The following is a 27,645-nucleotide window of genomic DNA, read 5'->3' on the forward strand; positions in this document are numbered from 1 at the left end:
TACCAGGGCTGCCAACATAGACTTTTACCGGCCAGATCAGGCCTTTTTCAACTGCCAAATGCAGGAAAAATTGTAAACTAGCTGCTTGAGGGAAATTCGGCATTTTTTAAAATCGAAGCAGCATATCGTGTGTCAATTTTCGAATAAAAATATAATTCCTAACAAGTAAGAAAGCTCTAGTCGAGACTGCTCGAGTACGGATCCCCTGAAGCCTTCGAGCAACTGATATTTCAATAATTCTTCGCGTATTTCTGCTTACATAAGAAGCAACACATACACACATACACACACACACACACACATACGCACGCATGGATAAAAACGCATTGGTTGCAGTGTGTGCTGACTATTGGAACTTAATTGTTTTATAACTTTTCTTGAGGATGGACTTTTGTTTCCGGACATTAAAAAAAATCAAGTCTCGAGCTCTTATATCTTCTGAGATCGACGCGTTCATACATACGGACAGATGGGCGGACAGACAGACGGACCGCGCTAAATCGATTCAGCTCGTCGCTCTGATCAAGAATATATATACTTTTATATCCTAATTTCCTATTTTCAATGGGTTCAAGGTATAAAAACTGAAATGGCTGTATTTCTGGCTATTCTTGAATCTAATCTAGCCCTTTCTAGCAGGTTTGAAAGATTCATTTAGCATTTTCTTTCCCGGAAAAGTTGGCAGTACTGATCGGTATAGAATTTGGTATATTTTATGCTAAAGCTCTGTTCGACTGTTCTGTCCCAGCAAGCATTTTTGCGTTTAACAGAGCATAAGTTAGTCTTAAAAGACTCGCGCGATGATTGAAAACAGTCATATGTGCGCTCATTTTCTGATCATAAAAGACTGTTCTGTCGGGAGAAAATGGTACCCTACCCGCGACTCTTCTTCATGAGTCGCTTATGACTCTTGTTTTTAATCATAAAAGAGTCTTCCACGAGTCATCTTTTAATCATAAAAGTGTCTTCCACGAATCATCTTTTAATCATAAAAGAGTCTTCCACGAGTCATAATGTAATCATTTTTTGACTCATATTCGATTGAAATTTTCAATAATTTGCAATGAAAAGAATTTTTTTCTTGATATAAATTTCATTTAATATATATATATATTTTCTTAAAAAATAACAGCAAAAAAAAAGTAAATTGATACAAAACAAAATATAGAAATTCAAAACAAAAAATAACAAAAATAGTAACAGAAATAGAAAGTATGTTTTATATTATTCTAAGCGCCTACGCTTTGCCAGCCTGTCATTGGCATGGACAAAATGCTTTTGTAGCACCGTATTTAAATCCTTATCCGTGCATGTAAATTTTTCATTAGCAATATTTAAAAGGGAAAATATTAATTAATAAAAAATATAAATATTTTCCAAAATAATACATACTTTTTATTACGGCTATAATGTAACACCTTTCTGCTGATGGTTTAATTTTTGTCCCCTTCCAGCTGTATTCGGAAGCTACCTTGTCCGAAAAAACTTTTCTGATCGCAGCTCTAACAAATTGTGTGGGCCCATCTCCTCCAACTCTCGATATTATATGTTTGATATAATTGATATAATTTATTTGTATGCACTTCGCACTTGCACTTCATTTGCACATTCACGCTCGAATGACAAAATTTGCACATTTCGGCTTGTGCTTAAGAAAAAGTACCGTTTAACTTAGATATAAGCTTAGATAAGAATCGCTTTTCGATCAGCCAAGCGAGCAGAATATGAGTGCATAGTAACAAAGCAAAACCAAGCAATGATAATATTTTAATCACCTGCATGCTCATTTGGCGATTGCTTTGCATTTCGTTTTTGTATTTTAAAGTAATCATACTTTGAGCATATGGATGGGTCATTTATGAGTCTTCTTTCAATCGCCCAGGAGATTAGTCGTTTTTTAATCGTCAAGGGGACTCAAAAAAGACTCATAAAGACGATTTCTGTTAAAACAGTCTTCCAAATGCTTGCTGGGGTAATGTTAATTAATAGAATTCTGTTGCATTCACAAACGATCAACAGGGAAAACAGCCAAAAAATATGAAAATATGAACGAAAATATAAACACGATTCGCATTCACAAAAAAAGTATGAATTTCCGGATAGGGAACGTTTGATACTTTTTCCGGACTCCCTTAAAAACAGGACGGATCTGTCCGGAAAAAGGACAAATTAGCATCAATGGTGTATATACGCATGTACATACGTATAAGCATTTGGGGGTTATTTAAGAAGAAACAAATTTAAACTTATAAAACCTTCCCAGTAAAATATCTTATTTGTAAAAAACTTAATACGTATGAAGAAAATATAGCATCAGAGAGATTTTGAACTCCCTTTACTCTAACACGACTTGCGTCGCCTTAACCATCCGCACCATCGATTCGCTTGATCAGCTAGCAGCTAAAATAAATAACTTAAGAACAGAGCGTCTGACAAAACTATAGTAACGGCTAGAAAATCCAGGAATCAAACCCAATTCTTTGAATATGCTAGAAGGTGCGCTTTTGGCTGCACGCAGAGAATAAACGATGAGTGTGTGCACACCAACGATTTTTTCACAGTCGATAGTTACAACGATCGATAATATCGATTCAAAGAAATGCTTCTGACTTCAGTTACATTTATAGCTATTATATAATATATATATTACATTAACAATATTTGAAACAACTAAATAACTAAAATTAAAATTTCCCTAGTGGCTTGGAACCGGTAACAAAAATATAATAAAAATCGAAGTTGTATAAATTTTACATGTAATTTGACGATCCTAGCTCCAAAGATGTACTAGATATAAAAGGGAATAGCTATCGATGATTTCCCAATTTTAATGGGATCATACCTTGCTCTTTGTTGCGTACTAGAGACTGGACAATTGCACTATATACTCGAGTTGACTGCGTTTGGGATGTGAATGAGTATTCTGCAATCGGTGACGCCCGACTGCAACGTTCTCACTTGTTCTTATATGCTCTGCTTCGTAACAAAACATCTCTTGGTTTTGTTTTGAATCGGTTTTGGTCAAGCGCTTTGCGTTGACTCATTCGTGTGACGCTCGCGTAAAGGGCAATACGACTTCCCTCGTACAGAGACTCTCAGCAAAAGAGAGTTCAGTTTGACTGAAAAGCGCAACAGCAGAAATGATCTTTGCCTTCGGGTGCATGTAAATACATACATACATATGTACATACATACGTACATATAAATGTAAAAGGAACGCAACAATCGCGCAAACGATCAGCGCTTGACTTGAGCGAAACGAAAACGGAAATATGTAACTGTCTCGCTCAGAGCGCGAGCGAGCTAATAGTTTTTTTTAAGTATTTGCAGACAACGAAAAAGCGATAACAGTTATTTGCGAGCTATGCCATTATGTAACTGGAGTCATTTTTTTGATTCTAAATTCAAGTATATTTATAACTATATTAATATTTTCATTCTTGGACCTCAAATAATGACCTGGATCTTGAAATCGAGTTGAGAGTATCCACGCTCATCCGGTTTCTTATTTGAGATGTTAGAATGCTCATTTGGCTGAGCACCCCCTCAACTTCGACCTTTGACCAAGGCAGGCAGGCGAATAATCTGCATTGCAATCATTGCCAACTCTTGGAATCTTTCGATAGCTGCACAATCTCGATAGTTGGTTAGCTCTACCCAAAATTTCTTGGTACTTTCAATGTTATCCCTTTGTACTTCACTGTACTGCCTTTCTATCATAGAAATATTTTCAAGATTAAAATATTCAAGAATTCAATTAATATTTTGCTTTTTAACTTCAAAAATACATATATTCAACCGAGAACAAATCAATTCGTTGTAATAGCTCCAAATTGTCAGATAATTTAATTTTGGCAACAATTTTATAATTTATAATACAAACAAATCATATCGAATGAATTATTTACCTTTGTTTTCATTGCTTTTCAAGCTCGGTAATAAAATTTGTGCACTTTTCTCGGATTGATTTTTCTCTAGAATCGTTTATATTAAAAGTTTTCATATTCCTTTCGAGATCATATCAGAGATATATGTAAATTCCCTTCCAAATGCTCGTCTTTAATTACGTTAATAATAATTATATAAATTGATCGCTTTCTCAATTTTCTCCTCATTAGCTGTGATTCCAAAATGAGTTTTAAGCTCGAGCCATTGCTCCATTCTCGTTACAGCCACCTCATTTCGTGTCACAAACTCTTGGAATTTTGAGGCAAAACTTATTTCGATTAAACATGTAAATTGCTACGTTTCGCCGTAATATTGTTTTTGCAATAGCAACAGAAAGCGCGTGATCGGTTAATCATCATCACTTAATAATGTTTGAAAAAGTACTCATAAAATTAGAACAATAAAAATATGTATCTGAATAAAGCTTTTTCGCTATTTTCGAAAAAAAAAAAAACAAAAGTTAGAATTCCCTCTTCCCGCTATTTTCCAATTTTAAAAAAGCCAGATCTGACGGGGAAAAAGGCTGAAACGGCAACATTGGCTCGGCGAGCAGGTCGATCGGTAAAGTCCCGCTATGCGCAATTCTTTTTCTTTGCCTACTTACCCTACTCCCACCAGAGTGAAGAGCATTTCAATATCAGAAAGGCATTTGCTACGCTCACATAAAACTTGAATCTTTGCAATTTGGGAAAATGTATGGCATTGTTATTAATATTAAAGTTTACCCTAGATGTGATTTAACTACATATGATTAATGCTGTGTTGGTTAATATGGTTATGTACATATGTATGTATGTATATCCAACAGCTGTTCCAGAATCCTGTTGAGAATGGATAGCTTGACTTGATTTTTATGGCATTACATATTTGAAGATGTTCCCAGTTTTGGAATATTGCGAAATTAGAGTATCCTCTAATCTATAATGTACATACATATGTATGTATGTATGTATGTACATAGAGACTTGGACTTTAACATATACACAAATTCTATATCATTGATATCAGATTGTCTCAGTACAGGAGGATTATGTCAATAAGAATGTACATACACACAGATTGGAGTATTAGCGCTTTGCAGGGTTCAGGATATCTAACTAGTCGAGCAGTCTCGAATTTGGTTCTTTCTTACATATTGTGTATGTGCGTGGACGTGTGGACTAGTGGGCGTGGCCAGGCCAGCTGTTGCCTTATCGAATTAACTTTGCTTGATGCAATTATGTTCATTCCACGCCCACTTTAATGATGTTATCACACTTGGTTCTATGATATGATGACGTGTCTCTCTCTTTATGTGTGTGCGTGTGTGTGTGTGTTCACACAAGTTTTCTAGAAATTTAAATTTAATAGGCCCGCTGTATGCCCATACATACATATGTATGTACATACATACATACATACGTATGTATGTATGTATATGGATCTATGTATGGAGATATACCCTATACAATTGGCCAATAATATGTATGTATTCAATAGTATGTACTTACATACATACATGTGTACATACATACATACATAGCTTATAGATTCATATTCCGCATAGAAGTAGCACATCTTCTTCCTCTGCGTATTTATCTTCATTTGCTTGAGCGCAATTTAATTAGATAGGGAACCTACCTCAACCTCGAATGTCTCATAACTTTGTTTTTATTTTTTCCTTTTGTTTTGTTTTCCTTTTCTGCTGCTGTTTGCTTAAGCTTTTTTCCGTTTGCCTCAGAAGTTCAGAGGTTCAATCAACTATGTATGTATGTATGTATGTATGTATTTAGCAAAGCAGGGGTAGGGGCAGAAAACAAAAGGAGCTAGAATTACATGCGCATGCATGCAGTGTGTGTATGTGTGTGTGTGAGCGCGCTCGCACTATTCCATATGAATGCGAGTGCATATGTATGTATGTATGTATGTGGGTATGCTCTCATACATACATACATACATGTGTACATACACACATACATACATATGTATGTACATATGTATATACAACATACGCAAATTGTGATCAGACATCGTCAGTGATGTCAATTTTCTTTGGAAAAAAAGGAAAAAATGTCCACAAATACGGGAAATATGCTGAAATTTAAAAAAATGGCAGAGAACAGGAAAAACAATTATTTGTTAAAAGTTTGCAATTTATACATTTGCAGATTCTGCAAATGTCGTCTTCATCTCGGACTATCCACGACTTGAAATCTGGCTACTGCAGCCAGGAATCCCGAAATGTCTATAAGTCTCCTTGGGCATTTTATCACTCTTTTCGCATTGAACACAATTACAAACTATATTGATAATACATACAAAGCACCTACACAATTCAATTCATAATTGTTATTCCCATTTTGGCACGGTTCTTAACCAAATATCGGCACACAATTTCGTATACATATTTAGGATGTTTTTCAATTTTTCCGGAAGAAGATCTTCAAACAGGACAGATCTGTCCGGAAAGAGGACAAATGGGCATCACTGGAGTGCGTATATGTATAAATATAAATACATATGTACATGCATATGTATGAATATATGTACATACACACATGCATATGTATGAATATTTATACATACATGCATATGTATATATGTATATGTATGTATATATGTACATACATATGTATGTGTATGCGTAATTTTAAATGAACAACAAGCACCTTATGCATTTTTACCTAATTGTCATTTATACCTTTCATTTGTAAACAAACCTGAACTGGTAGTGCTCTCACACTCAATCACTCAAAATCTCACTCACTCATTCAAATGCTCACTCACTCACTAACTCACTCACTCTCTTGCTCGCTCACTCGCTCACTCGCTCACTCAGTTGTGCGCTACCGGCCGGCAGAAACAGCACAACAAAAATAAATAAACAGAGAATTTAAATTGTGTAGAGACAAAGAAAGCGACAGAGGCCGACGCAGCAGCAGCAGTTGGCAGAGGCGGAGGAATTAGTTTCACTCAATGTGCGGCATACATCCCACCACAACATTTCAGCAAATACAGACACTCTTATTCCAGACGTCGGATCGGTTGCACGTGTTACGCGCAGTTGGCTCTTCGTCTTTGTAGGTTTTTGACTGTTTCCCGCTCAACAAAAAAATATATAAGAAGTAATTTAATGAAACAAAATATTAAGAATTATTCTGCAATGATTAGGCAAAGCAATAGACGACAACAACAGCAACAAAACACAGATAATACAATAAATGTTTACCAAAAATAAGTTGAAAAATCTATCGGGGACTTACTTAAATCAAATAGAGCGTACCAAAAAGAAGAAAGTGATTCAAATAAAGAAAAAATCAAACGTGTGTTTTTTTTTTTAAACTGAAATCGCTAAAAATAAGCGAAAAATTCTAGACATCAAATCGCAGCAAGGCAGCAGCAGCAGCAGCAAACCTTCGCCGCGTCGAGTAAAAGTGAACGTGAAGTGAAGCCACGCAGCGCGTCAAATACCGTTACAACTACTAGACAATTGGTTAGCGCCGTCGATTGCGTTCGTGCGAGGTGTGAGTTGTGCGAAAGCTGAAAAGGAAAGCCGAAGGAGAGCAATAAATCCATCAGCGTATCGTAAATGAATTTTAAAGTTCCAAGAGGCGAAATTAAAAGGAATTGCAAATTACTCATAGACGCGCAAATCGACGTACAAGATTTTCGTGTGATTTTTCTTTTTTTTTTTTCGTTCCTGCTAGCAGTGAGCTTTGACAATTCACACAGTTACCATTTTATGCGTGTGTTTTGTTCAATCATATTTGGCTTGGCCGATCAAGAATATTGCTGAAAAGAAGAAGCAACAATTAACGAATTGGATTACAATTTTCATTGCATTTACTACTACTGGACGGACACACACACATACGTGTAGCGGAGGTAAGTTGAGTGCAATTTCGAATATTAGTGAAACGGACAAGAGGCAGAAAATAAACAAGAGCTGTCAGACTCACGCACACACACACACACACTTTTGTGACAAGTGTGCTGACACTTTTCGTTTTGCCACATCCTTACATTCGCTTTCATGCTGCTGTCAAGTTAGAGAGAGCAACGTGTTACTTTAATTTCTTTTACCGCTATCGTTGTTCGAGTGTGGGTAGAGTGAACGGAATTAGCTACTCGGGATAGACAGAGAGATAAATGCATCAGAATCGTTTGACGAGACTAGCTTTCGGTTTAACTGTCATTTCGTATTCGCGCAAGTGTCTGTGCTTATGTGTGCGTGTGTGTGTGTGTTTATGTGTATATGTGTCTGACTGTCTGCGAGGCAAATCAACAAAATTAGCGCGAGTTGCTAAGCGATTTGAGTCGCATATCAAATAGAATCAAACAATTTATTTATAATTAAGAGCCAATGCGCATTGCTCTGATAACTTTTTTGAACTGCTGTCGTCGACGTCAGCAGCAGCAGTAGCAGCTGTTGCTGTTGCTTCGAATGAACATCAATTCGATTTTACATCATTTTTACAATGGTCAATTTAGCTGTCAAACTTTTTTTTTTTTTCCTCTCTTCACTTCTCTTTCACTTTTTACAAGATGGCTGCGTGAGTCGTGTGCTACCTACTTTTATGCATTTGTCTTTTCCTAAGGATGTCGCATTGAAAAGCACAGTGAAAACGAACAATAAAAACTAGTTAGGGCTAGAAATCAAAAGAATTTAATTTAGATAGACGGAAGTCCGGTAGAAAGTGAAAAAAAAAATTATTAAAATGAATGTAATTGAACATATTTTTTAATGAAATTAGTAAACGAAATTAATATCAAATTAATCAAATTATTAAATACAATTACAATTAAATAAACTATAAAATGTAGGCAAAAAAAAAGTATAAATATATATATATATAATATAGAAATATATATTTTGCATTTATCTTTTTTTATGTTTTCTTAAAATAAAATATAAACACAAATACATATATGAATATGAATATACATATATTTTTTGGAATACATTGGTACTTAAGTTTTAATTTTATTTTTCAAAACTTGATAGAAATTCTTAAAATAAAAACAATATTTATTTACAAAAGAAAAAAAATACAAATGTATATAAAATATATTTTTATACTATACATATGATAAAAAAAAAAAAAAAAAAATTCAAAAATATATAGATATGTATATATGAATACATACATACATATAAAAAAAAAAAAACGCAATATCTGAGGCAAATTAGTTCACAATGATAATCAGCATGAAACATAGTTGGTAATAGTATATTAAACTCGTGTAGGATATTTATGGATTTGAATTGAAATATACATATTCCAATATTCGTCAAATACTTTGAAATTGAATAAAATGATTCATGGCCTGTTCTTCCCTCTTCTCTCTCTCTCTCTCTCTCTCTCTCTCTCTTTCGCTTCAAACAGTTTTTGCAGCTGGATACTGTGCTACTGTGCTACTGTGCTACTGTTCTAGAATAGAGCAGACACACCCCAAACTCCGGACGTAATTTGTGAATAGAAGGGGAAGAGAAGAAGGTGGCCAAAATGACGACCGTTACCAGCGGCATTTGCATAAGCAGCGATTTCGACTACTTGGACATGGAACTCAGCGACCTGATGGAACTCAACATTAACTACAGGCTGCCCAGCATACAGAATGACGTGGAGAGGATCGCCGCCGAGCACTCCCACCTGAACAGCTTCGCGCTGTTCGACGACACAGACTTCAAGCCGGAGATTCGCAACGGCGACTGTATGTGGCCCACCTTCGGCAGCTCCGGCACACACGGCGCCAGCGGCAGCGGCGGCAACAACGTTTCGGCCGCGTCCAGCTACAGTGAGAGCAGCGCCGTGCCGCCAGCCTTCGTCAGCGGCAGCGCACTGTGCATCAAGCAGGAGCTGGAGGATGAGGAGCAGCTTGAGCAGACACAGCACCAGGAACTGGACCTAGATCAGCATCACGATCTCGACCAGGACCACGACAATGACAGCAACAGCGAGAACTGCCCCCACAATAGCAACAGCCACAGCAGCAAGAGAATGAGGATGAACAGTTGCAGGTCAACTGGCGGCAGCAGCAAGTCCGCTGCGGCGGCGACAGTAACGCCCACGATTCAGATACCCAGTCGGGCGACACAGCGGGAACCCACTATCGAGCCGTATATACCGCCTGGTGGCTCGCTGCTGCGCAAAAGCAACACGCAGCACAAGCTGCAGCAGCAGCAACAGCAACAGCAGCAACAGCAGCAACAGCAACAGAAGCTGCATCAGAAGGCGCAGCAGCAGCGCTACAGCTGTTTGATAACAAGCAGCAACAGCCTGCCGGATGACGAACCCATGCCGGAGGTGTTCAAGCACAACGTGGACCTGCGCGCCTGTGTGATGGGCAGCAACAATATTTCACTGAGGAGCACCTCCGACGAGAACATCATCGACCACCTGAGCCGGGAGCTGCAGAACACGAGCAAGGAGCGCATCGACCTGCCTTACCGCATCCAGGGCGATCCGCCCATCATCACGGACGTGCTGGAGGTGCTCAACCAGCAGGCGCAGCAGTCGGGCCGCTCGGCAGCAGAGGCGGTGGCGGCGGCTGCGGCAGCTGCCGCAACACTGTCCCCCCCGGCCACAACGACCACCAGCTCGGACTCCGAGTCGGACTACGGCGATTGCTCCATGCGCCACATCAGCGATCACAGCTACACGCGCTGCAACGAGGTGGAGGCCAACCTGGACACGCCCTCAGACTCTGGTGAGTGTTGTACGCCCATTTGTTATACCTAGGACAATTATAAAAGTTTAGGGGTCAATAGCCCCTCGATCCGTCCCTCTCGCCCTCTCTCAATATCAGAGCATCTGATGCATTTTCCGATTGACTCGATTCGTTAATATCCCCTCGCATCATGCGTCTCCCATCCTTTCCTCGCTTCGCCTCACCTCGCCCAGAGGCATTCAACTAGTGTGTGCCGCGCTCTGCGTGGGTGACTGATGACGCGCCCAAAAATCGATCGCCTACGTCAACAGCAAACGTAGTAAACTGTTTGCTGCTGCTGCTGGTGGCACACACGCCCATACGCCTATACGCCCACACGCCCACTCACTGCGCATCGTTGCCAAGTTTTGGGCAGAGCTTTCATTGATTTTCCTTTCCCAGCGCGCTCGAGCTCCCAAATAGCACCCGACCCCACCCCCAATATTTGCACATTTCGCTGGCGCCTTGTAGCCTACGCATAACAGTGAACAACCCCCACCCAATGCCACCTCCGCCCCCACATCCCCTCTGTTGCCACGCGCGTGGCGTGGCGCGTGGTTTTCATTGCTCATTATGTGTCTATGTGTGTGTGTGTGTGTGTGTGTGTGTGTGTGTGTGTGTGTGTGGAGGCATGGCGTCATCCTCTCGCACATTTGCGGAGAAGCATCCCCAAACGCCGCCATCTTGCGCAGTTTGTGCTACGCCCAAAAAAAGCTGTTTCTCTCTCACTCTCACCGGTCTGCCCACCCGTCCGCCCATCCGCCTGTCGTTGGGCAAGAACCCACGGCTCAAGGATGTCTGCGCTCATGCCACATGCTAAAAGCCACGTGGCGTCAACAGCGCCACACCCTACGCCCTCTCGATTGCCTTGACTATTTTGGCCATAGTTTTTGGGTTCAATGTCTTCTGGCCATTCGCGCTCTTTGCTTCATACCATTTCTCTTAAACACATTGAGCTACCCTCGCCAATCTATGTCTCTACTCTTACTACCACTACTACTACTACTACTACTAGTACTACTACTATTACTATTAGTATTAATATGACTGGCACAAATACAAATGCAATTTGGCGCGTAAAGCTTTCATTCACAAACTGCACTCGCATGCACACACACACACACACACACACACACACACACACACACACACACAGGGAATCTCCCTCCTAGCGTCTTACTTTTGCTCCAACCTTCGCAATTATTTTTATTATTGTTATCGTTCTTTGTTTTTTTTTTTTTTTTTTTTTTTTTTTTTTCTGTCAATAAAATAAAACACGAATACAAAAGCAAAACAAAACATGCATAACAGCGCAAAGCCAAACAGCAACCGTCGCACGTTGCTGTCGGCGTTGGCGTCGTCATCGACGTAGCGTCGACGCTACCGGTAAAGTGCACATGTGGCCTCTTCGCTTTCGCTCTCGCTCTCTCACACTCGCACGCTCACTGCTTGCGCCGAGTGCACTCACACTCGCAGTCAGTGCCGCGGCTGCTGCTGTGCTTGACGCATTGTCTGCCGATGAGCGAGAGATTCAATTGCGGACGCTGCGGCGTAGCGCAGCGCGTTGCGTTGCGTTTGCATTGCGTTTGTTGTCGGTCGTGTTTTCTTTTCGAGGGTATTTCGTGTGAGGCTAAATGTTAACTTATAACGTATGGTGAATTACCGTTATTAAAATAGGAAAAAAAAAAAAGTGGTTTCAGTTATAATTGATATGACACAATAAATTCTGTTATATATATGTACATACATACATATGTACATGTATAACAGAAGCATAATCGTGGGTGTTGCCTTGTTACCAAGCGCGCAAAATTCGCTGCTCTCGTCTATTTTCATATACAAATGTAAAAAATCATGCGTACATGTGTGTGTGTGTGTGTGTATTTGACTATTAGCGAAAAACGCCCACACAATAAACATTATTTATTTTATTTTATATATTTTTTTATATGTATTTGTGCTGTTGCTGCTCGACTTATCAAATGCGATTGCGAAAAGCAAAGCGCGTGAGATGACGATAAACCGAAAACGCGCAATGTGCGAAACCCGATATCAGATTGCTGTTGTTGTCACTGATAGCAGTTGTTGGGCAGCGCTGATAATTGAAATCGTACGCCTGTGTGTGTGTGTGCGTGTGCCTATGCGTATGCGTATGAATAATTTGTCAAAAGCAAAGCATGCACGCAGCGCGCGAAACCCATAGCAACAAAAAGGAAACAAAAATTAAATCAGCGCAGCAGCAACAACTACAACAGGTGCCTGCTGCAGATAGTGTGCGTGTGTGTGTGTGTGTGTGTGTGTGTATGTGTGTGCGCGTGACAGTTCATTAGCAATTTGAAAGACGGAGATGGTAATGTGAAAAGCGAGAGTGATAACGTGAGAGACGCCGAAACGAAGAGGAAGCAGCGAATTGTAATGGTAGTTATGTTCAAATATGTAGCTGTTATAATTTATATTGTTATACATTTGCATGTATGTATGTATGTAGGTGTGGGTAGCTCTGCTTGATGCTGCTGCCGCTGATTTGGCGGCCAGCTGTTATTGTTGCTATTGCTTTATTGGCATATTCGCACCTTTTGATTTGTGCGTAGAACAAAAACAACTAAACGAACTGTTGTTGTTGCTTTGCGTGTATTATTTCGAGTACCGAAACCAATCCAAAATAAAAAAAATATATATGTATGTATATAGAAAAATGTTAATGAACTGAACGAAGGTCGAATAATCATAAAATAGTGCGTAGAAACAAAAACGAAGCAGGAACGCAAAAGTTTATGGGAATAAGCTTAAGTGTTGTTGTTGTTGTTGTTGCTATTTGAATTCCCAATTAAATAAAACTAACCAGAAATAGTGCGGCGATGCGTGATGTGTGCTGACAACGCTTACGGCGGGGGGAGCTGCCCAAGGGTTGTCATTCGAAATTCCTTTAACATACATATGTATTTATTATTTCATTTACTTTTCGGCCTTTTTGGTGAAATTTGTTTTGCTGTTATTTTACTTTCGCTGGGGCAGCAAATTTATGCGTCTGGCTCGGGCGGCTTTTAGCGCCCAGTTATAACAGGCGACCGACCCACCAAACCACCAAAAAAAAAAAAAAAAAACACACCCAGCAACAACGTAAAAAGCTCTAACTATGGTCCAAAGGCTGTGGCGTTGTCGACTAACAAAATTTTTGTCTTTTTTTTTTTTTTCGTATTTCGACAATGCTCGTGCTTCTTACGTTGCGCGATGTTGCTATGCGCGTCTTTTGCGTTCGCACACACACACACACACTAACCCGACTAACCGCCTGACCGTCCGCCCTCCCGCTGACTGTGGTCTGTCTTTGTGTGCGTCTCGTTCGCCCTGGCGCTTTCGGCTCGTGCTTCTCGCTCACTCACGCATTCATTATGCTGCTTATTCGCGTACACGTGAAGCAATAAATTGTTATGCTCAAGGTCGACGTTGATGGCGACAGCGACAGCGGCGTTGACTGCCGGCTGCTATTGCGCTGCTCTTTACACTCGCACTGTTGATGCGTCGCTGCTTTTATTATTATTATTTTATGTTTTATTATTATTATATATATATATATTTTTTTTTTTTGCAATGATGCCGACGCCAACGAGCCTCCCTTTTTGGTCGGCTGTTTGTGTTGTTGCCTTAACTGGAGACACAGCCTCGTACATGTCCATACACACACATAAATACATACATACATATGTGCGTGTTCTGTATGTATGCATGTGAATAGAATGTTGCCAAAAAACAAGAACAGAAGAGAAGAGGAGGAATGTTGCTGCCCGAAATGTTGCCAGACGGTATTCATTGTAATTTTAATAATTCATGTGATTTGTGTGTGTGTGTGTGTGTGTTGATATTGAAGCATTGATGTTAGAAGCTGGCGCGTTGCGGCATTGTCAGTGGGCGACATCGCTCTGCCCGCTCTTAACGACTTTTTTTTTTTTTTATTGTTATTGCGTTTTTATTTTTGGCGACATTTGTCATTTGAAATAGAGTTTGGCGAGCATGACTCATGCTGCTGCTGCTGCTTCTTCTTCAGTGAAAAAAGGGCGTGGCATTGAACAGATGCAGATTCCAAGTCAAATGTTGCGGCAACAAGCTGCGCGCAACAATATGTAATTGCAATCAACGAGTCATGGGAAGCAGCCGCAGCAGCGACGGCGACTGCGCAGCGGCTGAATAGATTAGATGCAATAAACATTTTATTTTTAAGATTGCAACTGCAATTTGTTGTTCTCCTGTTGCCTATTGGAGAAACCGCAAAGTGCCAGCGACATGTTGCTAACACATGCTGGCAACATACATACATACATAAGCTGATGGAACCGGGACCCTCCTGATCCTGGTGTTTATGTGTGTGTGTGTGTGTGTGTGTGTGCAATTGGTTTGGTACCACTGTGTGAGCGTGGGAACACAGTGTGGCGCTCTCTGTACGGCAAATTGCAAAATGCAAATAGGAATGGCAAATGTTGTCATTCGAAATTTCTGAGAACGGTTGAAATTTCTTAGAATCGCTGCGCAAGTATAATAAACATTTATAATGAATACGCATGTAAAAGCTTTGAGAAACACGAAGAGGAAGAACAAATAACAAGAACAGGCAGAAACAGAAGCAGAAGCAGAAACATTGCGAATTGGATGAAATGAAATCATTTTGTTGGAATTGTCGTGAAATTCCAGTTGATGCCAATACAGGAATATGAATAAGCACAATCAAAACGGAATATAGTCTGAGAAGAAGAGGAGGAAGTGAAGGAACTGGGAACAAGTTGTGTGAAATTTGTATGGTTCTTCTTTTTGTGCTTCTTCCTGTTTTTGGTGTTGATTTCTATTATGAATTGAAATAATTGGAAGAAGGTCCAAGAACAGAAGAGAGTGAAAGAGACAGCAGCATGACAATTGAGCATAAGAAATGTTATTAAACAATTTACAAGCAAAAAAAAAAAAAAAATATATATATATATACATATATATATAACAACAGCAATAAACAGCCACACCCCACTGCCCCGATGCGTGGGCGTTGGCAATTTATCGTTAGCTAAGTGAATAGTTGTCTATTTATTTATTTATTTATACATGTACATATGTATGTGTGTACGTGCACAGTGGGTCAGTGTAGGCAACAATTTCAAGCATAGATAAGATGCTTTGTACCACTATGCTTTTCGTCTAACTTATTTGATTTTGTTGCCTTTTCGTCTTTTATAGGCTTGAAATTCCTCATGTGAGAATTACATCATATGCCATTTTTATTTTTATACTTCTCCATTTCAATTTCATTTTCGTCTCGCACACAGTTGTGTTTACATTACTCAATTTTAAAGCATTTTTTTCGTTCGTTTTGCATTGCTGACGGCAAGGAGAGAAAGAGAGAGAGAGCGAGCGATAATAAGAGAGTGTGGCAGTGAGCGTGTGTGTGTGTGCGTGCGTGTGTGTGGGGGAGACGGAATTAGCGACAGCCTTTCCTCTATATTTCTATCTATCTGCTCTTTATCTGTGTGCATTATCAAGAATAACGGGTGTCATCGCCGAGGGCAGCAATGACGTCGATGTTGACGCGGACGCCGACGCCGACGCCGACGTCACGACGCGTCGCCTGCCTGCTACGCCTCAATTAACATATACATTCATATGTACGTAGGTTTTGTTGCTTGGGGCGCTTCAGTTTTGCATATATCATACATATATATGCACGTGCATGTGTGTGTATTGAACTGTACTAGTTCCCTTCCCCGTTGCGCTCCCTTTGCTTACAGCCAACACTCTTTTCTGTTTTGTTTTTACCGTTTCATCTTGCATTCTCGTGAAATGAATTGAGCAATGAATGCACTTGTCATTTGCTGACCCTTTTCGCAATATGAAAATTTTGTAGGGCAGGAGATTTGGTGGTTGCGGCTGCGGCTGAGTGTGAGTGAGCGAGTGAATGAATCTCACTGACTGTGTGCGTTGGTGTGTGTGAGCGAGTGCCTGTGCCGCAGTTGCTGTAGCTCTTCGCATAACGCCCACAGATGCCGACAGCCGGTAGCTGCATAAAAGTTGCGCAACTTACAAGTCATGCTCGTTTCTATGCATGTATGGGTGTGTCTGTGCTTGTGCCCATATCTGCTCTGTGTTTGTGCACTTTATTTGCAATTGTAATTAACTACGCCGGTAGCAACAACAAGCTGTTTCCTCCATGCCGTTGGCTAGCAATTGTGCTTTATTATTATTATTACTATTACTATTACTACTTCAGCTGGGCTGTGTCTTGATTTGATCTTGGCGCGCTTAGCAACAAAAGTTGCCAAGCTGTCGGTTATCGCTGCAAACAGGTTTTTCGAGTTTGTTTTGTTTTCTTTTGTTGCTGACGGCGACGTCAGCAGCGCAGCAGCAGTAAAGCTGTGAGTGAGCTTTCAGACTTAAATACATACATATATACATATGTATGTATTTACTTTGTAAATCTGTGTGCATAGGGATGTGTGTGCGTATGAATCCCTCGCCGTCGGCTTTTTATTTTAATTTTTTTTTTTTTTTTTTTGTTTGCACATTGCAGTTTGCATAAATTATTTTTGAGGAAATCTCCCTGGCAGTTGTGAATTAGTTGCATTCTCTGCGCTGATCGATTTGCTCAACATTTGAAATGCTTTAAAGCTATTTTGTAGCTTTCATTGCTGCTGTTGTTGCCCCTGCTCCATGCTGTGGGCATGTTCACAAAATTCAAATCATTCATAGCCCAACGTCGCGTCATCTGCGTGCGGGGTCTTCGCGTTTTCGCCCATATCCGCTTGAAACTCCTGCGAAACAAGAACAACAAAAGAAATGCACAGCAACATTTTTTCTTTTCTTTTTGCTTTCTGGTTTTTGCTGTGTCAGCAACATGAGGAGCGACATTGTTGCTGCAGTCGCATTCCAGGCTCCAAAAAGAAAGAAACTAAAATGGCCGCTGGGCAACATTCTTGCTGGGGTCTCCGGTAAGGTCTGCTGCTTGTCTAGCCAGGAGACTGATGATGATGTTCATTATCGTGTTTGGTGGTTGGGTAAGATTTTTGCTGTTGGTTTTCTTCTATGGCAACGCTTGGCTGACATAGCCCTTCGCCCTTGCCCCTCGCCAGCCCCATTCCATCCCGCTCTCGCTTCTGCTTTGCGTGGTTTCGATTTCGTTCGTTGCGGTCGCTCGCTCGCTCATTCGCTCGATGCACTTGGACTTGGACTTGGACTTGAAATATTGAACGTGGATCTCCAAGATTTGTTGCTGTAGTTGTTGTTGTTAATTGAACTTTGGAGCTCGGTGATGTAGTTGTTGCTGCTCTTATGCCTTTTGCTTGCAGTCTCCAACTTCTTTGTGGTCTCTTCTGCACCACGTCTCCCTCTGTCTCTCGACTGTTTGCACAGTTGCCAAGGCAAAAGGCAAAAGGCAAAAGGCAAAAAACACACACACAATATTTACAATCAGCATATGTGCAAATATGTGGTGTTTATGTATATACATATGTAAAATGCATGTGTGTGTGTGTTTGATTTGGCATTGAGGGAGACGGATTAGAGTAACGGTTGATAAGCTGTAGCAAAAAGTTTCTTAATTTAATATATGCATTTTTTTTCTTTTCGTTTTGTTGTTGTTTTTTTTTTGTTTTTTGTAATTTGATGAAAGGCAGTCAAAATGTGGCTGGGCCAACATTTTGATTGCAACAAATGCGACTGCGACGGCGACAGCGACTACTTCGCTTGGTTCAATGAACGCGCGCACGCTCCAGCGGAAGAGCCAAATTAACAACGGAAGCTGAAATTCCGCATGGTTTAGGGTTGGGACAGGGATCGAGGCCGAGAGGAAAGAGTCGTATCTTTCGCCCCCGCCAGCTCTGTTGCGCTAGTTTAGCGTAGAGCTTTATCAGCGATAGCTTTTTTTTTTATTTTTTATTTATTATATTTTATCGTTGTTTCAATACTTTTGCCAAAGTAAGTTTTCCGTTGTGCATCGTCTGACGTCAAGGAGCCGGTAGAGTTGAGGGTTGCTATTGCCTTCTCGCTCCCTCGGTCGCTGGATGCCCATTGTCAGTACGCAAATCTATTACTTCCTGAATTCTGATACTGTTGCAAGTGGCGTCAGGCCACTTGTCTCGCAACGCTGACACACTAATCCGCTTTGCGTGGAGCCTAGCGCATGCCCCAGCCAGTCAGTCAGAAAGCCCCACTCAGCCACCCACACTCCCAGCACGCACACAATGACATCATCATGTTTCTATGCTGTAGTCATTGAACTGTCGTTGGCGAATGCCAGACATTTGCAGGGCTTTCTTAAGACACACGACACGAGATATGTACATACATATATTTATCTACATACATATGTAATAAATTATGAATGGTCTTTATTGATTGGCTGATTGGAACACAACTAACATTAGCCCACTAGAGTGACCTTGGTGACTTGGTTACTCCGTATTAACTTAGATAATGCCTTTACCCTGTACCTCTGTCTTAGTCGAAAATAGTTTTAGAATTCGAGTGTTGTAATTTCCCCAAATCACAATTAGTATTCGTTTGCTGCTGCTCTTGCTCTTGTTTATGACAACTACGAGAATAAACCATCAACCATAGACCATGAACTATAAGCCATAAACCATAAACCATAAACCATAAACCATACACCGTAAACCGTAAGCCATAAGCCATAAACCTTAAACCATAAACCCTACCATAGTATTGATGTATATTTAGACTCCTTGGTGTCTTGGTAACTAACTCATTGTGTTTTCCATTCTCGTTTCTCGTTTTCGCCGCAGATGAGGAAATCGACGTTGTCTCGCTGAACGATAAGAAGTTGCCGACGAATCCATCGGACCGCGATCGACGCGTCCTCCAGACAAAGGTGGCCAACAAAATCTCGAGCGACAATCGCATCGTGGCCCACCGCTCGTCCAGGCGCTATGAGCTGCCCTATACGCCGGCTAGCAGCAGTCCCGTTAAGTCTGTGGCCAACTCTCGCTACCCGTCGCCCTCGAGCACGCCCTACCAGGGCGCAGGCGCAGTGCCAGCCACCTACTCGCCCGAGAGCAGCAGCAGCAGCGACTGCTTAAGTCCGCCCTGCGTCATTGGCGTGGCGCCCCTCGGCAAGAAGAATCGCAAGCGCTTCTACATGCCCGACTGCAATGAGTTCTTGCTGGCGGCGGCCAAGCGTCAGCCACGTTCCTATTTGCTCTCCAAACAGCGCCCCCGGAAGCGTGGAAAATTCAGTTCAAACGGCTTCGATGCCAAGGACGTCCGCAGCGTCATGTCGAATGGCAGCAACTGCCCCAGCCTTAGCACCATCACCAGCAGCAACAGCAGCCACAGCAGCCACAGCAACGTCAGCAGCAGCAGTAGCAGTAGCAACAGCAGCAGCAGCAGCATTCACAGCCACATCCACATCCATAGCATCAACAGCAACGTCCTGAAACGTCATCTGAGCGTCGATGAGGCGGATACGATTGAGAAGCGTAATCTGCATAACGATATGGAGCGCCAGCGTCGCATTGGACTTAAGAATCTGTTCGAGGCACTCAAGACGCAAATACCCAACATCAGGGACAAGGAGCGTGCGCCCAAGGTCAACATCTTGAGGGAGGCGGCCAGGCTCTGCGAGCAGCTGACCAGCGAGGAGCGGGACCTGAACGTCAAGCGTCAGCTGTTGAAGGCTAAGCTCAAGCAGCAGCAGGAGCTGTTGGCGCGTCTGCGCATGAGTCTGAGTAAGAATGCCGCTGAATGATGATAGCCTTAAGAGAGTAAGAGAAAGAAGAGGAGCAAATGTGGGGGAGGGAGAGAGAGGAATGGAAGCAAGTGCGGGTAAGATAGGACTACAAGTGAAGAACGTGTTTGCAAGCAATCCATGTTTAGCGGTAACTATCGATAGACCGATAGATTAATGAATCGGTAACGACGACAGTTTGAGACCGATGTAGAGAGGGACAGATAGGAAGAGAGAGAGAGTAGGCGCAAACTGACTAGGTTTTTTTTTTTTTTTTTTTTTTTTTTTTTATGTGTAATTTGACGTAGGCTCAGATAAGCATTTTTTGAACTTCAATATCAGATTTTAGTATTAGCCAGTAGAGCGTATGATCGATCGATCGAACTGTCTCGATATTGATGAGAGATAACAACAGATAACAATGATAATAATTACCATAACGATAATGATGACGATGCAGTCAGATAGTCAGATAGATGATTGCTTTTCTACCGACATTATCTACTGCTTCGGATGCTACAAATAATACATAACAAACGATCGTCGAATAGTATATTTAAACAAAAGCAAATATATATATTCGTTTATATAATAAATATAAACATCCTTGAGCTTTCAGCTTTGGCTTTATATATTGCTATATTTATATATGTTATATATGCTATATATATATATTTTCTTATATAACTATAACATAGTGATTTAAATTGGATTTCTTTCATGTGATATTTTTGATTTGATTTTGAAGTGAAACAAAATGCAAGTTGGAAGCAAAAACTATAAACTATAATGTTTCTATTGAACGTAGAACTATGAAAGGGGAATTTCAAATGGAAACAAAACAACTTCATATTCTCTTTTCTTTTGTTTTTTATAATATTTTTATTTTGTATTTTGTTTAATTGAATATGTATCGAGCTATAGATATAGATACAAATATTAGATGCTTAGGAATTTAGTTTATATTTACTTAACCAAGAAATGAATAACAAAAACGAAAAAAAAAAAAAACAAAAAAATAAGATGGACAAGACCCAAAACAAACGGAGAAAACAAAACAAACGAAAAAAAGTAGAACGTAAAAAAAAAAAAAAAACGGAAACGGAAACGGAAACGAAAAACAGACAAAGTTGCAACGAATGAGCCACTAAATGCAAACAACAACAATAACACGTAGGAGCGAAAGAGAGGGAAGAGAGCGAGAGAGAAGGGATCTGTCTCACTGAAAGTATATTTAGAGAAGGAGACGCAGAGAAAGCGAAAGCGAATATAAGAGTCAAAACAAACTGCACACAGAACGGTTAATGAAATTAGACGAAAAGGAAGAGCGCAAATTTTGAAGCAGCGCCAAAAATTGAAATTCAAAGAGGAAAAAAAATAAAAATTACAACACATAAAGGAAAAACAATTTATAAACATTAAGTTATATAGAAAGTTACTATAAACAAATATATGCGTACGCATATGCGTTATACATACAAGCATAGATATAAATATATATGATTATATATATCTAATATATATCTTTTTATAAAACTAGCCGTATAGTCCATATTTATAATTTCTTTTATTTGCAAAAACATATATATATATATATATATATATATATATATATATATATATATATATATATATAATTATTAGCTAGCAGAACGACGACAGCGTCTCAAAAAAAGAAATCGATAGATAGCTTTCCTAGACATACGCAAAATGCGCTTAAACCATTTTTTACTGCCTAAATAGAAAACACATTGCGGTTTGTTCAATTTTTTTTTCTGAATATATAATGCATATTTTCGAAAAGAAAAACTATAGATATGTATATATCTAATAAGATGTGAACATTTGATATGCAACCTTAGACATGATTGAAATTAATTTAATTTCCTGATTTTGTTGTTGTCGTCCTGACATGCTTTAAGAATATGCTTAGGACAACTAAAGTTCTTAACAAACTTCTAACTACGCATATGAAATGCGCAAAATAATAATAACAATACAAGAGTGAACGAAACGAAAAGTTAAGAATTAGTAATAGGAAAACATGCTATAGAAATATCAATTTAAAATAGAATCACTAAGAAAATGATATGATGATAGGAGCAATAGATTATTTTCTTAGGAATATATACTGCAACCACAAAGAAGAGGAGATAAATTGTAGAAAGAAGAAGGGAAACATTAAGAAGAAGAAAACATTGGCTGCTTAGTTTGCGATGGTTTTTTAAAGCCGAGTGAGCTTTGTCAGCTGTTCAACTGTCGATTTTTTGCTAATAAGAGATGTGTATATGTATTTATGTATATATACATATAGTTCTTTAATATATTGAAAGAAAAACAGCAAAGCAAGTTATTGTCATGTATAAACTTATATATACATATACATATACATAATCTAAACTATTCAATTGAAGTCAAAAACAAAAACAAAATAAAACATACAAAACTTGATGCAAAACTGTTATTTAGGTTTAGTTTTGGTTTTTTTTTTATTATATATAATTAAACAATGATAAAAACGATAAAAAAGAAAGAGAAATAGAAAGAGAGGAAAGAGAGAGAGAGAGAGAGAAAATGTGAAAGGAAACACACACTAACTAAAAACTATTAGGAAACTAGTAGAACTAATATGAACTATAAATCTGATACATTTATAGCGACGTTTCAACGAACTTCTAGACAAATAGCGCTCATGGATTCACAACAAATTCTATCTTTCTATAATAACTATATATATATTATAAAATGTTAGTTTTGCTTTGATACTTGATGTTTTACCTGAGTATCGCTGGGTTCCTAACCTATGCTTAGTTTCAAATTTTTAATTTCGGGTTATTAAATGAAGAAGAAACAGAAGAGTAGAGTTGCTGGGATAATTTGATGATTTATATAATATCCCCAAGGCTTGCAAACGCGTTTGTTCTTACGAGTAAATAAACAAGAAACATTTGAAACATAATAGAAAACATAACAAACATTTTTTTACAAGTGTTTTGATGAAAGTAAAAGTAAAATATAAAAGATAAGGGTAAAACTATAATCTAGCGCCACTGCTCCCTTAAACATATATATATATATATATATATATATATATATATATATATTTTTTTTTTTTTTTACATATATATTTTATACATACAAAATATATAGTATATGTATCTTATACACTTCATTTAACGCGATATTAAAAAATATAAAGAAATAAAAAAAAAATGAAAAAAAAATTGTTAAATATATATATGTTAAATACTATTCAGGTGTTTAAGCAATTTACGGAAAAACATCAAATCAATTTTTATACAAAAGAAGAACAGAAAAAAAAATTAAAAAACCCAAAATGTAAATCTAAAAAAAAAGTACTTTTTTGTTGTTGTTAAAAAAACTAATGTAAATAGAAATCTCGTTAAATGCTAGTGACAAAAAAAAAAAAAAAAAAAAAAAAAAAACAACCAAAATAAATAGGAAATCGATACCCAATATTTTCTTAAAATTTACACTAGAATCAGATGAAGCAAAAAAATGAAAAACAAAAACAAACGAAAGATACAATAGATAAAAATGCAGTTGAAGAATGAAAAGAAATACAAAATACAGTAGATAAAAAATACCAGTAAAATCCTAAATACAAATTACAAGATAAGCAAAAGACTATTGTACAATTTATAATAAACAAACACAAACACATACATACATGTAAACACACACACACACATACATAGACACAGCCAATCAATACGAATGCACTTAGTTTCCTATAGTAAATATATATACATATAAATATGTATATGAAAATACAAAACATAGAGTCTTAATAAATACAATTTGAAAACCGTACAAATTTATCTGCAACAATAAAACAAACCAGACAAAATACACCAACAAAAAGAAAACTACAAAAAAATGGCAAAAATGTTACAGCAAAAAAAAAAAAAAAAAAAAAAAAAAAAAAAAAAAGGAATACAAGCAATTTCATTTATTATTTGTTAAACTAAAGGTTAAAAAAAAAAAAAAAAAAAAACAAAACAAAACGGAAAAATAAGCTATGCATTTTGCAATTAAAATTTAAGTTATTAAACTTTTTTTTTTTTGTAAACCAAGTGAAACACAACAAAGTAAAAACAACAACAACAACCAAAACCTCTAAATCCTCGCAAATATATATAAAAAAATAACTTGCAACAAGCAATTGTTGCATAAACACTTTTACGTTTATTTTTTATTTTACAATTTTTATACACATTATATATACATACATGTTTAATGTATGTTTATATATAACCATAGTTGTTGATATACAAAAAAAAAAAAAAAAACCAATGAAATCCAAAAAAAAAAAAAAAAAAAAAACTAAAAAATCAAAGGAAAAACTTTTTTTTTTTGGAAATTGTTCAATTTTTTTTTTTTAATTTGGCAAATACAAAATATCTTTTTATATAAAATTTAAACACACATTATTTAAACATACTGTATATGTAAAGAAAAGATTTATAAATATTCTATATATACGCTATCTTATATAAACTTATATCTAATACTTTTAAATCGTTATTTAGTTACTTATATTAATTGAAAGACGCGATTTTTCGATCTAATAAATGTATATAAAGTACATACATATATGTATATATGAATGTTGTATCCATATATCTCTATGGATATACAAAACTATTAATACCCCATATATACATATATATGCAAATCAAGCAAAAAAAATGTTTAATTATTATTTTTTTTTTCAAAATTATGCTTATAAAATTATATAATAAATATTTGAACATACCAAGAAAAATTCAATTCATTATCTTTTATTTATCGTTTTTTTTTTTTTTTTTTTTTAGCTTTTGTTTTACAGCTTCGAGAGATTTTTTCTACATATAATAGGTGTGTCTATGACAGAGTTTTTAGGAGTTGTTATTGGCAATTGATGGCTGTATTGATAGTACCGATGAATATATATATATATGAAATGTATGTAACAGGCAGAAGGAGGCGTGGCAGAGTATATATATTCTTGATCCGGGCGACGAGCTGAGTTGATTTAGCCCTGTCCGTCCGTCCGTCTGTCAGTATGTTTTGCTTTAAAAATCGATAACATTCCCCCTTATTTTGTTATCGATGAAAACCCTTATCGAAAACCAGTAATACATTTATATCTGCTACGTCTTGAACGTTAGAGTCGCCAAATTTTTAATGTAGATTCATATGTACATTATAGAATTTTGGCTTTTGTCAAAATTTACCCCCCACCCCTATATTCACCTCCTCACCCACATATTTTTAAAAGGCGTATTTCAAATACTAGAGGCTTGTGCTTTACCAAATGCATGCATATCTATGTTATAATCATAGTCTGAATGTTTTATGAAGAAAATACATCCACAAGAAAAGTTATTAAACAATTAAATTCTCATAGTAAGCGCACACTGCAGCCCATGCGTGTTTAGGCGTGGGCGCTTGTGTGCGTGAATGTGTGTGTATGCGTATGTGTGGGAGTGGGTGTGGGTGTATGTGTATGTGGGTATGTGTGTGTGTGTGTGTGTGTGTGTGTGTGTGTGTGTGTGTGTGTGTGTGTATGCGTGTGTGTATGCGTGTGTGTGTGTGTGTGTGTATGCGTGTGTGTGTGTGTGTGTGTGCGTGCGTCTGTCTTGTTTAAGCAGAAAGACGCGAAAAATTGATTGAAATAGCTATTGCTCGAAGGGTTCAGGCGATCTTCGAGCAGACTCGACTAGAGCTTTCTTACTTGTTTTGTATGATATGTTAGATATCTGACAGCTAGATGCAAAGATATATATGTATGTTGTGTTTGGCCGACTGATTGACCAATTGATCGACGGACCAACTTACAGAGTGGACAATGAATGTGGACTTCATAGAACGAATAAAACTAGATAAACTATTATTTGTGTGATATGATGAATTACTATAAAATGGACTGATTGATTGACGGATTGACTGACAGACTAAAAAGCTAATGATAGATTAATGGATAAATGATTGATTATTATAACTTAACTAATGATTGAATTGAAGAGTTTGTAAATAAAACGATATTAACGATTGACTACCTAACTAAAAATGAGTTTTTTGAAGAATTAAATAAAATTAAAGAATTAAGAATTAAATATAACAAAATGAGATACGGCTATATTGATTGATTGATTGACTGTCTGAGTAATGAGTAAATTAGTCTGAGTCAATCAGAGAGATAGGAAGAGAGTGAGAGAGAGAGAGAGAGAGGGACAGAGAGAGAGAGAGAGATAGAGAGAGAGAGAGAGAGAGAGAGAGATAGAGAGAGAGAGGTAGAGAGAGAGAGAGAGAGAGAGAGAGAGAGAGAGAGAGGGGGGGGGCGAGAGGGACAGAGAGAGAGAGAGAGATAGACAGAGTGGAGAAATATATAGGGACACTAAAATAAGGGGTTCAGGGAGACATCTCGTAGCATTGTATTTAAAATTTAAATGTTCAGCTATATTTGATGTATTTTATAGCCATTTTTTCTAACATATGCTTTTTTGTTTGTTGTGTTAATTGCTGAATTATGTGGCCGAAACAAACCAAATCAATGAAATGCGCAATTCCAAGTCCCGCCCATTACATAGACTGATATTCTTAATTTGTATTGAGGAATGTTCAAATTGTAGGAATGACTCGCTCGTCATCAGGTTATTTATTTCTAATATATGAAATATAGCCATATATCATCTATGTATATTCGATATGCTATGAGTCACCCTTGTATATGATAGAGCTGCAGCAGCCAAAGTTCCCTCTTCGTGAGCAGCTTGCTAAAAATATAATAATAGCTTAACTTGTGCTTCATACAGATGTATCTGCATTGATATACTGGGACTGAATAGAACGCACATATGAATGTATATAGAAATGATTGTTTCTGGTGCCAATTGCTGGCTACATCAGCGGAATTTCGTCATTTCAAGTATGATTCACACTCACTATTCAATTGAGCTTTCACTTTGTTCTCTGGCAGGCCGCCTTGCTCCCTCTACCCCATCTAGCGCTATTTGGGGTCATTAGCTATTGTCTCCTCGCCACCGTGTGAAAGCAATTTGATCTGTCGCCGTATCTAATCAAGTGCAGTAAGTGCTATCGTGCGCGACCCGGGTTAACAAAGTACACACACTGTCACACACTCTATGCTATATGCATTTTGCCACACCCTCTAAGCCGATGAATTCGAATGTATTTGATTCAACCAATGTTTTGCTTTTGTTTTCACTTTTCTAGTGTCGCCATAAACAACAATAACGAACAGTAACAACAGCAAAAGTGAATTT

At 38.1% G+C, this 27,645-nt stretch overlaps 1 protein-coding gene and 1 long non-coding RNA gene across 2 annotated transcripts; one reads left to right on the top strand and one right to left on the bottom strand.

Annotated features, from left to right (window-relative positions):
• Positions 1 to 1,248: 1,248 nt before the first annotated feature.
• Positions 1,249 to 1,963, bottom strand: LOC122757500. The gene is made up of 2 exons (XR_006357554.1): positions 1,393 to 1,963; positions 1,249 to 1,299 (listed from the first exon to the last, which is right to left on the bottom strand). It is a non-coding gene; the product is annotated as an uncharacterized LOC122757500 (long non-coding RNA).
• Positions 1,964 to 6,935: 4,972 nt separating this feature from the next.
• Positions 6,936 to 21,257, top strand: LOC6586234 (myc protein). Its single transcript, XM_002011821.4, has 3 exons — positions 6,936 to 7,812; positions 9,315 to 10,638; positions 19,413 to 21,257. Exons 2-3 carry the CDS (start codon positions 9,435 to 9,437, stop codon positions 20,372 to 20,374), a joined length of 2,166 nt encoding a protein of 721 aa, XP_002011857.1. The 5' UTR covers positions 6,936 to 7,812; positions 9,315 to 9,434; the 3' UTR covers positions 20,375 to 21,257.
• The last annotated feature ends 6,388 nt before the right edge of the window (positions 21,258 to 27,645 follow it).

The sequence above is a fragment of the Drosophila mojavensis genome, unplaced genomic scaffold (assembly GCF_018153725.1).
Source record: "Drosophila mojavensis isolate 15081-1352.22 unplaced genomic scaffold, ASM1815372v1 contig_136, whole genome shotgun sequence".
NCBI lineage: Eukaryota > Metazoa > Arthropoda > Insecta > Diptera > Drosophilidae > Drosophila > Drosophila mojavensis.